The sequence below is a fragment of the Dysidea avara genome, chromosome 13 (genome assembly GCF_963678975.1).
Source record: "Dysidea avara chromosome 13, odDysAvar1.4, whole genome shotgun sequence".
NCBI classification, from domain to species: domain Eukaryota; kingdom Metazoa; phylum Porifera; class Demospongiae; order Dictyoceratida; family Dysideidae; genus Dysidea; species Dysidea avara.
This window is the reverse complement of record NC_089284.1, coordinates 3,057,873-3,074,805: the sequence shown is the minus strand read 5'-3', so window position 1 is coordinate 3,074,805 and position 16,933 is coordinate 3,057,873. Positions and strand designations below refer to the sequence as shown.

Genomic DNA, 16,933 nt, shown 5'->3' with positions numbered 1-16,933 from the left:
CAGCTCACGTGATCGGGGGCGCGCCATTTCGATGTTCGTTGGCATCAGGCGCTTGTAGTTAAGTGACGTAATGTCATGAACAGTTGTGAAAAGAGCGATTCCCAAACCCACAATCGCCTATTATCTAATTTACTGGCACGTGATAAGTGACACATATATAAGTAAATACTGGTACAGCTGTGATGGCTGTCGTCTAAATACAGTCGCGGGGAATATGGATGTCTCTACTTTCAGGTATACTGTTCAGTGAGTGTGTGACTGTGTACTTGACGAATAGATCTACCTATTAAAATATGGTGCGACTCCGCATGTAGAAATTTTTTACCACCACTCAGTGGCTAAACAACTATTTGTAACAACTGGCCCTAACGGGGAGGAGGGGAGGGGGGGGACACATAGCTGGCTAGTGTTTGAAGTAAATACTTTTGGTGCTGTATACTGCCATGGATGTCCAAACAGTTAAAGTACAGCTCGACTGAAGTACAGATCGGGACTTGCCGGTGTGACAAAGTGCCAGTGTCTAAAGAGAAAAAACAGTTTAGTAGGGAGTTCTGACTAACTAATGAGGTCTGGGCATACCCCCACCAGGTACATAAGTGTGCCAAGATTGAATCTGGAGGCAATTTTAGAGAGATCTGGAAGTAATTTAAGAAAATACAGTGTAGCAAGCTGAAGAACTACATATATAATTAAATACAAGTAAGCCTTGTATTAGTGGAGTTTTATTTTCAGTAGCTATAGTAACTGTAAGAAACAAAATTAAGATTGTAAGGCAATTTCACTAAGAATAGACCACGAAATGAAAAAAATTTGAAAATGGCTATCTCAATATTTTAAGATTAGATCTTGAGGTACTTATAATAGTCAAATCTCTGTAGTAGCAAAAGATATGTGACAACACATCAGTATAACTTTGAGTTTATACTTTTCTGTGGTGTAGCTGGCTATTTTTGTCTATAAGTTTTACAACTAGCCCATTTACAATAAGTCATTTACAACTAGTTTTTTTTGGCCATAATTAGCCAACTAGCTCCTTTTTTAGCCTCTGCGGCCTGCATTCACTAGTATGCCTCGCGCTATGCTGTGTGTTGGCACTGGCTCCTATAATTTTGTTTGGGCATACACATGCAGCGCATATGCTATCTTCCCATGCAGTATCATTGATAAAAAATATGGGTCTTTTAAGCTTGCCGAATGATAGAAGAAAATTTAAGGTTTTGCATAATTCATAAACTAAACAGAGGGCTAGTTATATGGAATTCAGTTGGTTGGATGCACTGACCTAGAATGTTTAAAAAGAATCCAGGTCAGATCCTGGTTCAACTATTAGAAAACAGAGGCATGCATCAAGAGTTGGCATTTTGTGCCGATGTTGACAGTAATTATAGCAAAATTTGCTTGCAAGAGCAAAATGTAAATGGCTAGCTATACATCAACCAAAACAGTAGTTTCAATTTTTTTGAATTAAATTTTCAACATAAAATTAAACAATTAACTAAGGTGTTTTGAAAGTCCACACTGTAGCTTCCCTTTCACTTCAAATAAATTCTCTGTTTCCCCTTCCTGTACTCAGGCATATTTGCATGTGGGCAGGCGGTCCGTTTCCATTACAGCTTTTTCAAGCCATTATTTTGCTGGGGACAAACTGTTCTAGGGCTGTGTAATAATGAAAAACCTATATCTTGATAAGTTTTGATAACAAAAAAACCATTTTTATTACGATAAACGATATATTATCTCGATAATGAAGTATTGTCATAGAGTAACCATACTTTTGTGTAATAATAACTGTTTAAGGCTAGTATCTCTAGGAAAAATCACCTTTTTCAGCATTACCGCAACCTTACTCACAAGAGTACCATCTGCCTGCTTTATTATATACAAGAGATTTACTATTATCTTGAGGTATTGATAATAGAAAATTCATAATCTTTATCACAATAATGACATACGTATCACGATAATCACATTATATCACTATTATCACACAGCCCTACTGTCTTCTAAACAAGGCACCATAACGTCTGTGTATAGATTGGTTATTGGACATGAGGTTTGGTCCATCAGATTCCTTGATGAAACTGATTTGATTGGTGTGTAGGTTTTTGCATAGTAATGAAGGGAAAACTAGAAAGAGACCTTGTATTGTGAAAAGTACGTGTTCAGAGCACCCATGTTTTTAGCATGTTTTACAACATATCTCTGTAAACTAACCTGTTAAACAATTGTACAGTCGGTCTCTTTGTAAGCATCCTTCGCTGCATAGAATGATATAAGGTAACAACTTATAAATTTGGGATTTTCCCACCAAGGCAATTAAATTTTCAATTTATATGGTGAGGTTGTATGTAAATTAGTATTTTTGCAAACTACATGTAACTATTTTGCATTGGACAAGGACAAGAAAGCAATGATGAGGTTTTTGATCAGCCAGTTTTGCCAAGCTAAGGTGGTTGCAAAACAAATATTTGACTTATTAAATGCATAGCTAATTTGGGATAAAATTGGCATTTTGGGAAATTTTAATTTTGACTACCTGAAAATGCTTGGTTTGACAAATCGCATACATATGTTTTGATATGAATAGCCTCACAGGCCATACCGCCTGAGGAAGATGTCACTAAAGGGATAAACATACCATGTTTAACCTGTGTACTCGTTCACAGTACTTCTGCTTCTTTGACTGCCCATGTATATATACAGGTGAACTTTTGCATTAAACTATGGCAGTGGATATTGTGCCGGTAATCATGGAATAAAAACTTTGAAAAAACCTTAAAGAAATCAAGAATAGCAGCATGAGCCAAGAGTGTGGGGAACTCAAGATTCAGGCCAGTGTTTTATAGTTAAGTGTACTGGTTGGCTAAATATGAAAATGCAGTCTCACACACTTCTACCTGTCATTGTTTCCTATCTGGACAAGTTGGTCCTGCCAAAATTCGATGTTTACTTAATTGCTTTGTGTCACTTTATTAGCATTGCAATGGGTGACAACTACATTGACTTGAGAGTAAGCTTGTACCTCAGATCATCACTTCTTTTTAAGCACTTAATCTATACGTACATTCAAGATTGAAAAATAACGAAAAGCTAAATAATGTGCGATAGTGAGTGAACTCCATAAGACACCGGTTCATAAAACACTTATGCCCCTTGCCATATCCTGGGGCCTCTGAAACGTTCGTTGACATTGATGGCAAACGACTGGAGCACTCATATTACTTACTGCATGACGCGATCTAACACTGTCACACCTGTGTCTTGTTTTGTCCTGAGATCTACTAAAACTGCGCTTGCATCTATCACAATAAATCCTGCCTTCTTGTGTTGTATCACTCACTGGTGAGCCTCTTTCACACATCCTACGCCACTCCTGCCTATCTTGTGCCATTGTGTACCACCTTGCCTTATCAATGTTAAAAGTTTTTGAATCCCTTCGCACTCTGTCATGCCAGCGAAGCTTAGCCCCATGTTGTGGATGTCGTTATGGCAACCACCCAAACAACAACTGCTTGGGAAGATCATCATCACTCATCCTAGCAATGTGACCCAGCCAATGCAATCTTCTACAAGAAATCATTTCTGCCAATGGTACAGGCATACCAGCTGTATTCCTCACTTCCTCGTTACTAATATGCTGGGAAATCTGCAAAGATCGTGATATACCTAACAATGTTCTTAAACAGTGATGGTGAAAAGTCTCTAAAGTTCTTACCTCCCTCTGCTTCACAGGCCAAGTTTCCACAGCATATAGCAGAACACCCATGCAGCATAACAGTTTGGTATACCATGCTCTTTGTTGTTAAAGATAGCATATGGTCACTGAATACAGACATTCTGAGTACTCCAAAAACACTGGCAGCACGAGATATCCTAGTGTTTAATTCCATCTGAACTCCACCATGGGATTCCAAAAGAGAGCCAAGATAACAGAAAGATGTTACAGATGTTATAAAATCGTTCAACAGCAATGGGCTCCAAATCACTTTGAACAACACCATTTCTTGCTACTAAAAACTTGGTCTTTGGTACACTAATAGTTAGATCACAAGCTGTCACAATGCTGTTTAATTCTTCAGTGGCTTTAACAAGGTCCTGTCACTATAGCAGCATCGGCAAAGCTCAGCTCAGTCATCCAAGATGTTGAGGGTGCTCTAGTCCTCTCACCAACTAACTTACCTCCACACTTATAAAGAAACTTGACCCCAAGTTGCGCACACTGTTGCCTCCAACACCACACTATCACATTAAAAAACAAAATAAACAAAGTAGGTGCAAGAACACACCCCTGCCTCAAGCCATTTGAAACCTTAATACTATCCAAATTCCCCTCAAGTGAAATTCTCACTTGCATATTCTCATGCAGGGACTGATCAGAGCATCAGGCACCCGATACTTGGTAGGGATTAGCCATATCGCATCCCTAGGTACCGAATCATATGCCTTCTTCAAGTAGAAAAGCCTTTGTGTCTGGCTTTTTCTACTAGCTGGCAAGCACAAAAAATTATGTCTGTGCAACCATGATTGCACTGAAAGCCAGACTGAGAGTCTGCTACAACCTCCTCCACAACTGCCTGTGCGTTGTTGGATTATCTTAGCAAAAACTTTACCCACCACATCTAGCAAACTGATACCCCTCCAATTGTCACACAAAGACAAGTCACCCTTCTTTGGCACAGAAACCAATGATGCATCACACCAGCCCTGTGGAACAGCCTTACTCTCCCAGACACTACCAAACAACTGCACCAAATACCCCAACAGCTCGTCACAACAAACCTTAACCATCTCTGGAAGAATACTACTACTGCCACCAGCCTTACCTCCTGCTATCAATGACAGTGTATCTCTAACCTCTTGGAGGGAGGGTACACAATCTAACTCATCACACACACCATAGGAAGGGAAAGAGTTAATTACATCTTCAGAGAACACGCTGAAAGTGTTCAGAACAGCATTGAAATGTTGTTTCCATCACTGTAAACTATCTGCCAGAGTAGTACAGAACAGACTACCAATATTCCTAATCATCTTAGGTTTGGTAGGCAACAGATCAGCTCTCCCTCTTTGAATATCCCTGATGCCCTTCCAAGCACCTACACTTTGCATCACCTTATCCTCTACTTCTTTAGCCTTCTGCTAGAATTAATCATTCTTTGCCTTCTTTACAGAATTGGCAACAGTTCTCCTCATGGTAACATATCGCTGCCAGTCTTGATGACTCTGAGAACACAACCATTACTTAAAAAGAGAATTATGCAATACAATCAGTGGCTGCAGAGTAGCAGCACTATCTTAAACCAATCTGGCTGTTGACAACAGTCCTCACCAAGAATCCCTTGAGCATCAGCCACAAATTACTTATAACATTCCACTTCTCTTCAGTAGACAGATCATCACTCCACAAAGATGTAACCCTTTCAATAACCTCCTCTTTAGAAGCAATACCCACATTCCTGTCTCTCAACTTGTAACCAGTAAAATGATATCTCACATGTTGTCGAGCCACCAGAGATTTGGGTTGTAGAATGATCTTGGCTCATAATAATTTGTGATCAGTCCAGCAGTCAGCCCTACGGATAACTGAAACATCTCGACAGAAAGTTCTCTGAGATTGTCTCATCAAAATATAGTCAATACAGTGCCACATCTTGCTACCTGGATGTAGCCATATGTACTTATACCTATCCTTCTTCTCATGCCAAGTGTTCATTACGGTTAAACCATTTACAGCTCAAAACGTCAAAAGTGCTAGTAACATTACCAACTCCATGGTTACCCCTAACACCATTCCATTCATGTCCGGTCCAACATGACTGGATCCAACCCTTGCATTAAAATCACCTATGACTAGCAACAAGTCATCTTGACACACAAAGTTGATTGTACACATCAAGTCATCATAAAACTGATCTTTCTGCTCCTGAGGGGAGTGAAAAGTGGGAGCATACACACTAATTATAGTCAAATAAATGTTAACACTTCATTTTTGACAATACTTGAATTATATCCTTGAAGCTGGATACAAGCACTAATAATTCTAGAGCTAACTGTTCTCCAAGACTCCCCTGAACTCCTCCAAGCTGTAGCCATAGCAGAGTTTAAAACAATGCCAACACCTTCATTCCTTTGCACAGGTTCACCATCTGCTGGTATGGGTCTGCCAAAATGGACCAGCACAAACGCATCCACCTCATAGACTCCTTGACCAAACCATTTTGTTTTACTAATCCCAGTAATACTCATATTAAATCGACGCAGTTCTCCCACCAGGAAGTTGACCTTCCGATCAACTTGGACACCTCTTCTAGTAGATACAGTAGCAACAGAGCCCTCAGACTCAACAAGTCAACATAAGTTCCAGCTGCACATGTTAAGCCAGAAATGGCGATGGTTGTGAGAACAACCAGCAGCTCTTAAATGACCACCTGTCATCAACTCAGCTACTCGTACAAGAGAGAGTGAAAAACACTAAGGGCTTGCAAAATCGCAATAGTGCAAAACACAGAGTTCTTTGTGTGGGTACTGACAAGCCAGAACGAACACCACACAAGAAAAAACACTGTGTACCAGTTATGTTAGCTGGCAAAGCTGTTGCCCGTCAGGCACCACGTGGAAGTATAACTGGATTTTGCCTCTCTCTCTCTCTCTCTCTCTCTCTCTCTCTCTCTCTCTCTCTCTCTCTCTCTCTCTCTCTCTCTCTCTCTCTCTCTCTCTCTCTCTCTCTCTCTCTCTCTCACACACACACACACACATACACACACACACACACACACACACAAACACACACACACACCACACACACCACACACACCACACACACCACACACACCACACACACCACACACACCACACACACCACACACACCACACACACACACACACACACACACACACACACACACACACACACACACACACACACACACACACACACACACACACACACAAACCACAGATATGCCCTTCTTGATTATCCATGCTAGGAAGCCCTAAAAAAGCCCACCCCCTCTAATTTTGTCTTTAATGGTACACTTTACAGCTTTCCATCCCTTCACTAAAATGTTTGGTATCAACGGTAGTGCTGTGTAGAAGGTATCATGGAGGTTTGGGTTTGGACTTTCTCAGCTGTCCAAATATATCACCTAGCTGAAAACCAGCCTCATTTTCCTTTACACCAGCTCGGCAATATTGGTTAGGCATAAAAATTCTTTAAAATGCGATCCAAGCCCTTCCAACAAGTTCTAAATTTTTAAAAAATTTCTAGTAATTGACTACCTAACTAATAATGCCTTCAGCCAAGCAAAACTTGACTGTGATTTCTTTTTAACTGTTTAATGTTGCTTCGGCTGCAGCGACTACACTGCAGCCTTACGTACCTTGGTTTTCCTCTAAAGTCCCATTTCTTTCACCACTACCATGTAGGTATTGATTCATGGGTAGTGCAGTAATGGCTTTTGTGCTAGCTATCACAAGAATTGTTCATAATTTCCATAGTGAGTGGATTGATTGCAGATGCACTTCTCATACTGTTCTTCATTTGTAATGTTGTATAATGGGGTGGAATATGGCGGAATCTTAGCAATTGATAGTTGGGGCGCGTATTATTATAGAAAACAAACTATACATACTTGTATTATTTATTTATTATTTAAACTCCAAGTACTCGGCAAAGCCATTCTTCCATACTGGAGTACACATAGCATTACAAACACATACATAACAGCACTATATACAAAGCTACACACAACACATAAAAACTATTACAACCGTAGTAAAAATAAAAGTTCAGGATGAGTCATGTAGGTATTTAAGCAGACCATTATGACATTAGTGATGTCATCAAATAACCTAGATGGCAGTGAATTTCACCATACTGTAGCCTGGTGCCAAAAGAAAGCTCTTTTTGTGTTGAGAAATGTCTACAAACCATGGTGATTTTACAACCAAAGTCTATGGTGGCCGAAGCAAAATACCCTCACCAAGATAATGTTGACCAAACATGGTGAGAATAGTTCTGTACTGTATAAACTTGGACATAGGAACATACATTCAGATGTTGCTACTGACAAGTGTAAAGAAATTTTACATTTCAGTAGTAAGGATCATAGCAATGACACAAGGGAAGTCATCTACACCTGCAGCTATACTATAGTGGACGTTTAAGTCCTGCTTCAGCTACACACAGCCTGTCAACATGAATGAAGTACTACAACAGTCATGTTATTAAATTTATAATGTGTTGCTTGCCATTCTTCCTTTGATGCACTTTTGTGCTGGTTCACTAGTCACTAATTATGCTATTAAAAAGTAAACACACAAGTGTACAGAAAAATTAGAAATTTTATGTATCATCATACAGTATGCTTATGCTAGTACTGTACTATAGCTAGTATTTTAAAAATGAAGTAGGGATCCAAGTGATAAAAAGTAGTGAAACAAGAGATGAATAATGGTATTACAGCACAGCTCAGTGGGAATATCCCTACATTGGCATGCTATAACAATCCATGCCAAAGTAGGGATTTTCCCACCGAGTTGTGCTTTACTACCATCTTTCATCTCTTTTTTCACTACTTTTTATCACTTGGATCTCTACTAAATTTAATATACTAGATTGTTTGGTTTTTTGCTATATCATACAGCTAATACACGTGTGACTGTTCTATCAGCGACTGCTGTATTAGATATATCTTGAGTCAGCCTTTCACCTACCAAGGATGATCACTATTTCATATTTTAGCATTATGAATACAGCTAGGCCAATGATAACGGGTGTATCGTGATAGACTGTTAAGAGGCGTTTGGTGCTCGATCATTATTAATCAACCAAGATTGTGTTAATTAATTAATAGGCGTGGCATTGAACCTATCGTGAAGTTACAGGTATCTACTGAGTGTAAATGCTTAAATAAGTTTGTGGCATCTAAATATGCTTCTCAGAGAAAGTGTTGATAGAAAAAAATTTATGTCTCAATGTGGCAGCAAGATGAAAACAATCATCCTGGTTGAAGATGAAAAGAAAGACAAGGCGCAGAGGGCACAAACTCGTTGGAACCCCAAAAGGCACATCCCACTGGTGAGTTTGTTATTGTAGTGTAAAATGGAGGCCATGCGCTAGTTTGTTTGGCCTCTAGGCTTGCGACTGTGGTCAGGCGGCTGGCAGGCAGGCAGTCAGACTAAAATCTGAATTTTGGTGATTTTTAAAAGACATTCTATATTTCGCTGCCTATTGGTGTTTCTGGTTTTCAATGCAGTATTTGATGTTAGATGAACTAATATTATTCTGTAAAGGTGATTTTCATCGCATAAGGATGATTTTTGAAGGTGGCATTTTAAGCGGCACATGTCATTTTTGGGGGGATAACAAGTACTACTGTTTGATAGCAAGGACCATGTAGATTGGCTTTTTCCCTGTCAGAAAGTATCACTTGAAAACCAGCCTCACTTTTCCTTCGCGATAGCAAAAATAAAACCCGAATGTGTTTTCAGTGAGACTCAAAATGCTGTTAAATTAATTATGTTTTATACAAGTTTCTGCTGACTAAATCATACCTTCAGCTAAGCATAACTCAATGCTGCAGGCTCAATTTCTTCACTGCTTAGGTTTGAGTTGAGACATGCCATTTCACCTACTCCCTCAACTACAGTACATACATCATGGTCTTACGTACTTATGTTCTCGTTTGTGCCCCATTTCTTTCTTTGCTACCACGTAGGTGTTGATTCATGGGTGGCTTCCTTTGCTGGCTATTATGAAAAGCGTCTGTAATTTCCGTAGTGAGTGGATTGGTTGTAGAGGTGCTTCTTCTTTGTCTGTAACACTGTACAACAGGCACAACTTAGCTGGAAATGAAGTGTATGCTTTTTAGTAATTGATGGTTGGGAGATTATTCAGTCACGCAGTTAATTTTATAATAAGTCTGGCATCATTCTTTCCAGTATATGCACTGCTTCACCAGGCATAAATTATGAATCAAGTAAACAAGAATCTACATGACGTAGTAAGGTGATAACTAACTGTACTATGCAATTATGCAACATATAATAAGCATTTATGTTTATAACTATTGGGGTTCAGACTGAATATTACACTGGTGTGTTTGTAGGTTACATGCATGATATAGCCACACCCCTATCGTGAGACCATATCAAGGCCCCACATTTTGCAAGGTTGCTATACTAACAGCATCTGGAATGTTAATATAGTAATATCTAGCAACACACTCGAGCTCTCTTTCAAAGTCATTAATAGCTGTGCTTTGTACGGCTGCCGTAGGCTTTGCTTTAGGCTTTGCTTATGTGTGTGTAGTGCGCACGCGTGTGTGTAGTGTGTGCTTTCTGTTTTTAAGGACATGGAAGAAACAATGGTTTGGCTATGAAAGACTACCCTCCAATGCTTTTCAACTGCTAGGATCATGCATGAAAGCTTGCCCCTGTATATTCTCCATATGGAGAATAGCTAATATGCTTCCACCCATGCACATGCTTGATTTTATCGATACATGTATATGTGTAGGGTACATATGATGTGATGTACACTATATACACACATGATGCCTCACATAATGCATCATCATTGAAATACAGTCTCCAATTTGCTGAAGGAGGCCAAGTCAATTGAAGAATGATTTTTAGGTTGATGATGGTAAGACCTGAATCTGTATGGTGACCACACTTTACACCATGCATTACACCAATACAAGAAACACCAATGGACCCTCTCCACCTCATGACATACAATTGTTTTATGTCAAGTTCAACTTGACAGTAGCAACAGTAAAGAGACATAAGAGGATGATAGTACTTCCATCTGGAAAGCAGTTTTACTATGTATATATAAGTCTGCTAATTTTGAGGTGGTGCCCACCTTGATGTGAGTGCAGCGAGTTTAGGCAATGGGAAAAGGGATGGCCTTTGATATAGAAGTAATGGAGTTAATTAACTGTACTGTAAGTCCCGAATCAAGCACTTTGATTTCTGTTGGTCTGTTCGTATGCATGAGTGAGTGAGATTCTTCCTCAGATAAACACTTAAACTATGAGAAACAAACAAGCCCCAGCTCCCTCCCCCACACACAAGTTTGCCTAGCATTTTTGGCCCTTGGATCACCCATGTTCACTATTGTGCAATTGTCCAGAATGTTCTTTTAGGTGTGCAATGCATGACCAGGTCAGAAATTACTCTGTCAAATAGCTGACAGCTTGATTATTTCAATTATGCCTGGGATCAAAGAAGGCAGATCAATAGGAGAGAATAATGAAAATTTCTAACTCTTGTACATGTCACCTTAATATAATAGCAATCTTGGTCATGACAGTAAGGTGTGACTCATACGGCACGATATTTTGTAAGCCAAGAGACAACACATTAATAATTTTTGTATTAGTCCCATGTACTTATTATTCTTCATTTTACATACAACCCTTAACAGTGCTGTTAGAATATATATATATATGTATATATATACTTCAATAATTATGACTGCAAAAAAAATTAATGTTATTGTATAGCTTAACATTTTCAAGGGTTAAATGCATAGGTTTTGATGCCAACAACAAAGATTATCTAAGAAATATAGACTATAATTGTATTATACTTGCCCTGCAGGATATTATACTATTATATGTTGTAGGACTGACATGAATTACATTCTTATCATCTCTGTACTGGCTGTATTAGTACTGTTCACTCCAAGCCAACAGAAGCTTATCACAGTGGATGGTAATCATGGTAAAGATGATGATTCATGTATCAACAGTGGTACAAGTAACGATGGTAGTCATCCTTGTAAAACACTCTACCAAGCTCTGAAAGGTATAACAGATAATACACTTGTTCATATTCTCAATGGAAATTATTCTCACAACACTACTAATACTACACTAACATTCAGTCATGTCTCCATTACTGGTAACGGTGCTGATGTTACTATAGTACAGTGTGATTATGGCTGTGGATTTGGCTTAGTAGATTCTAATAACATATCCATTAATGGACTGGCCATATTGGGATGTGGACAGAAGAGAGATAGTACAACAGTAAATGGTTTAGGTAATGGAACATTATCATTTCGTGCTGCACTCTACTATTTGAATGTTAAAGATGTCATTATTGATGATGTCATAGTTAACAACAGTATTGGAATGGGAGTTGCCATGTATGATGTGACTGGAAGTGTTAGTGTGACCAACTCCTTATTTGGCAATAACTCAGTCCCAAAACATGAGGTACTATACTACCCTGGAGGAGGAGGATTCTCGGTGGAGCTTACTTACTGTACACCAGGTGTAGCTGGATTGCCAAATACATCTTGTAACTCAATTAAAATACATGCTAATGCATCGTATAGATTTTACAATTGCACATTCCAATCAAACAATGCTACAGCTAGTTTACTGCTAACTAATACTACAACTTACGCTAACACTGCCTATGGTTTTGGCAACCAACAGTTTGGTCGAGGTGGAGGCCTTTCTGTGTTTCTAAAAGGTGTTGCCATCAACAATAGTATTACCATTGACTACTGCCACTTTAGCGACAATTATGCAATTTGGGGAGCTGGATTTCATTCCGACATAGTTGATAATTCTGCTGGAAATTGCCTTTTTATTTGGAATAGTAATTTCGTTAACAATATATGTCCTTTTAGTGACACTCTTTTATCTGTCAATACAGGTGGAGGAGGTATGAGAATTGCTCTTCTATTTACTGATGCACGGTCACAAATGAATGTCACTTCAAATCACATCACAGTAAAACACTGTGTCTTTCACAACAACTCAGCTTATTATGGAGGAGGGGTATCTTATAAAATAACTAAAGAGGATGCACAGGTCATTGCTACCAATACAATTCAATTCATAAACTGTACATGGATTGGAAACACAGCTCGAACAGGAAGTGGTATTGACATAACAGCTCATCCCTTTCCATTAGGTATTACCCCAGTTGCTATTATCAAAAATTGTCAGTTCACAAATAATTCCAACCATTATTCAAATAATTCTAAAACACCCGTCGGTGTTGGAGCTATTTATTCTGATAACCTACCCATTAATTTTACTGGTCACAATATGTTCATGAACAACACTGGTAGTGCCTTAGCAGGATCTACAACACACTTTACATTTAGTAATAACAGCATGACGACATTTGATCACAATGTTGGTACTAATGGAGGTGCTATTGCATTGTTGGGTAATGCATTTCTCATATTGGGCTATAATGCCAACTTGAAATTTACGGCTAACCAAGCATACAGCAAAGGAGGAGCTATATATTATGTTTCAAACAGTGAAAGAGATTTCATCAGTACCCAAAAGTGTTTCCTATTCTATTATGACACAAGTGCAGAACAGTCCAACTGGAATGCTACCATACAATTTGAATATAACTATGACTTACAAAATAAGTCAATATTTTCTACCACGCTATTACCCTGTGTATGGGGAAACCTCCCTGGTAGTAGCAATGTTGACCAGTCAATTGTTGACTCAATATTTAAAGGAATATTTCATTACAATGATGATCCGCACTCTCAGACTGCCGATAATTCTATAACAGATGCTATTTACATTATTTTTTCTGTCAATGAACGTACTCCAGTGCGGATACCACCAGGCAAGCTGTATCAGTTAAACATCACTTCCCTGGATGAAGTTGGTAATAAGGTAAACCCAGTGTTCTTTGTGCAAACATTAAATCCTGATGTCTCACTAGTTGACAGTACCACCAAATACATCTCAGACAATAAAGTTAAACTCTATGGTATATGTGAGAATGCAACAAATATAACAATTCAGTTACAGACAGTAAATGGACGACCATGGTCTTTTACTATCAATGTTACTCTTAGTAAATGCCCCCCGGGATTTTATTTTAAAGTGATAGATGAGGCCTACATTGACACAGGCCATAATGGTGCTACTCCTCACAAAGGCATCTTTGGTGAGTGTACTTGTACTACTGACACTACTGTGGATACTGATACTTATGGTTACTATGGATTGTACCAGTGTGACCGAACTGAATTGGTAGCATATATGCATTCACACATTTGGGGTGGCATCATTGGAGAAAATGACAGCTTAAACTTTGTGACTGCAGATTGTCCAGTGGGTTACTGCATCAAGACTAGTGCATATTATCAACTTCCAAATGAGCTTTTAAAAGAAGCTGATATGAATGTATCAAAAACTCAGTGCTATAATAGGCATCGTAGACTATGTGGCAGATGCAAACCTGGATATTATGTGAGTACCAAATTTCCAACTTTCGAATGTTACAAATGTGATCACAATGATACTAGTTTAAATGATCACAGGATTCTATCACTGATTTTACTAAAATACATTCCTTTTACAATTTTCATGCTTGTAATAATATTCTTTAATATAAGCTTAGTAAATGGTCCATTAAACTCCTACATACTCTTCAGTCAAATCATCAACTCAGAAGGACTGTATGCCAGTGGAAATATTACTGGATTAACAGAAGATGAGCAGCAACAATTTTATAGTGTGTATTACTTCCCCTATGGTCTATGGAACTTGAATTTCTTTGAAGTAGTCATACCAAAGTTTTGTGTGTATAAAGTTAATACCACCATGAATGTGCTGATATTAGAATATATTCCAGCCTTCTACCCTGTAGTGTTGTTTATTCTATTCTACAGTATTATACCATGGCTGAGTAATCGTCTAGTGCTCTCTGATATTGATGTGCTTAGAAGATGCATCTTAAAAGCAGAGAGAATGTTCATTGTGTTTAGACGAAGTTGGTCAATCAAAAATTCCATCATTCATGGTCTTACCACATTTTTGGTGTTGTCATATGCTAAAGTAACTGTAGTTACCAGCCTATTATTGGCTTCAACCACACTGTATGGTAGACATGGCAAACCTGTGGTGAACGTGGCTCGACTGGATGGAACTATGCACTATTTGCATCAAGATCATGCACCTTATGCTGCTGTGGCATTTGTGTTTTTGTTTACCATTGTACTACTACCCCCACTTCTACTGCTGTCTTATCCATTACTTCCTAACCTCATTACTAAACTGAACTGCCAAGATAAGTGGATGTTCAAAAAGTTGATCATTAAACCAATGGACAAGTGTACTCCATTCTTTGATGCTTTTCAAAGTTGCTATAAAAATAAATACCGTTTCTTTGCTGGTTTATACTTCTTGTATCGTGCTATGGCATTAGCAGTTCTGACATTTACATGGAAGTTGGCAACAAGATTGATCTACCAACAAGGATTCTATCTCTCAGTCATGTTAATCCACTGTGTCTGCCAACCATACAAGAAGAAGAAGTACAACATATTGGATGGCTTTATTTTTGCTATCCTTGCAGCCACTAATGGAATAGCACTGTACAATTTATTCAATGTTGAAGTATACTTGTCCACACCACAAGCATCATTGTGGATTCAACTGATATTACTGTACATTCCATTGATATACTTTTTAGTGTTTGTTTCCTGTCATACAATGAAGTGGTGTTTTCCACGTATCAACAGGTTAAAGATTTTCTTGTTTCAACTTTCCACATCATATCAAGCTGTTCCTACTGAAGATGATGATGATGCAATGCCAGCACGTTTGTTAGACACAGATGATAGCAGTAACAATAACTCTGAAGATGATGAAAATGTTGATGAGATTGATGGTCATGATGAAGAAGTTAATCATGTTGATGATCAAGATGACGTTGATGATGATGAACAAGGCAATCATTTTGATAATGAGAATGATGGAAGAAATGTAGAAATGAATCATCCTGTTCAATGGCATGACCAGCTTGTTACTGATGACAGTCATGTATCAAGTCCAACTGGAGTTGACCATCTGAAGAAGCATCGTAACAGATTTACTATTTAGCTACCTCCTTTGTTCCATGTAGTTGTATCGTATGATCTATAGGTACTCTTTATATTAACTTGCTGCTAATTGTGCTGCATTATATGACTGCATTAGATCTCAAGACCAAATTTTGGGTAAATGTGGACACAACTGACAAAAGCGCCAATTCTTAGTTCCTCACAAGTGTAGTTACTACCTTAACTTTAATTTTTGATCAGAGTTGTGTCAGTCTATTGTCTATAAAACTATATTTTTATAGTCATGGAACTAATGGTATTGTTTTACAATTGGTAAGACAAAAAAAAATCACAATCAGTAAGCTATATAAGTAGGCACCAGCCTATTATGCTGGCATAATTTTGAGCATAATAGGTGGCTGAAAGCATCAAGCATAATGCTAGCATAATAGGCAGAATAATTGTCATACTGTAAGCAAAAATGCATGTCACAGAAAAGGTTGACTTGCAATAATAAAACAGTTGATGCCACTGATATAGCATTAAATAGTTATCTCATACCACTGTTATTATAGTTTACAATTCTTAATGCACAACGAGTACTTTTCACATTTAACCAGTTGTTCATAAGCCAAAGTTTATCATTATCCACAGAAAGTAACAACACATTGGAACTGTGGCAAAATTTTTGAGCATAATAAGCATAATAGGTAAAAATTTTAAGCACTGCAGCATAGCATAAAAGCATAATAGGCTGATGCCTATATATAAGTACATATCTTGCTTGCATGAAACATAATGAAGAAGTGAACAACATATGCACTGTGCATACAAAGGTAGTACAAACATTAGAAAATCACTCCTAAGAACTTCAAACAATTTTGATGCATTATTTAATTCAATAGTGAGCTACTAAATCAATATATAGAAGTTTGATATAATAGTACAAAGTTTGTAGATCGTATGCTGTCCAGTCATTATTCTGTGATCTATATGAAATGTCCTAAACAGCAGCAATAAGGTCGGTTACAGGATAGCGAGCGACTGTCGAACAATTTTTTTATTATGTAATTAAGGCGTACTTGTTGTGTTGTGTATCAGCTG

General features: G+C 38.1%; 1 protein-coding gene across 1 annotated transcript; it reads left to right on the top strand.

The window, feature by feature from the left end:
* The first annotated feature begins 142 nt into the window (after nucleotides 1-142).
* Nucleotides 143-16,151, top strand: LOC136243267 (uncharacterized). Its single transcript, XM_066034792.1, has 2 exons — nucleotides 143-234; nucleotides 11,636-16,151. The coding sequence occupies exons 1-2, from the start codon at nucleotides 215-217 to the stop codon at nucleotides 15,888-15,890; spliced, it is 4,275 nt and encodes a 1,424-aa protein (XP_065890864.1). The 5' UTR covers nucleotides 143-214; the 3' UTR covers nucleotides 15,891-16,151.
* Nucleotides 16,152-16,933: the final 782 nt, after the last annotated feature.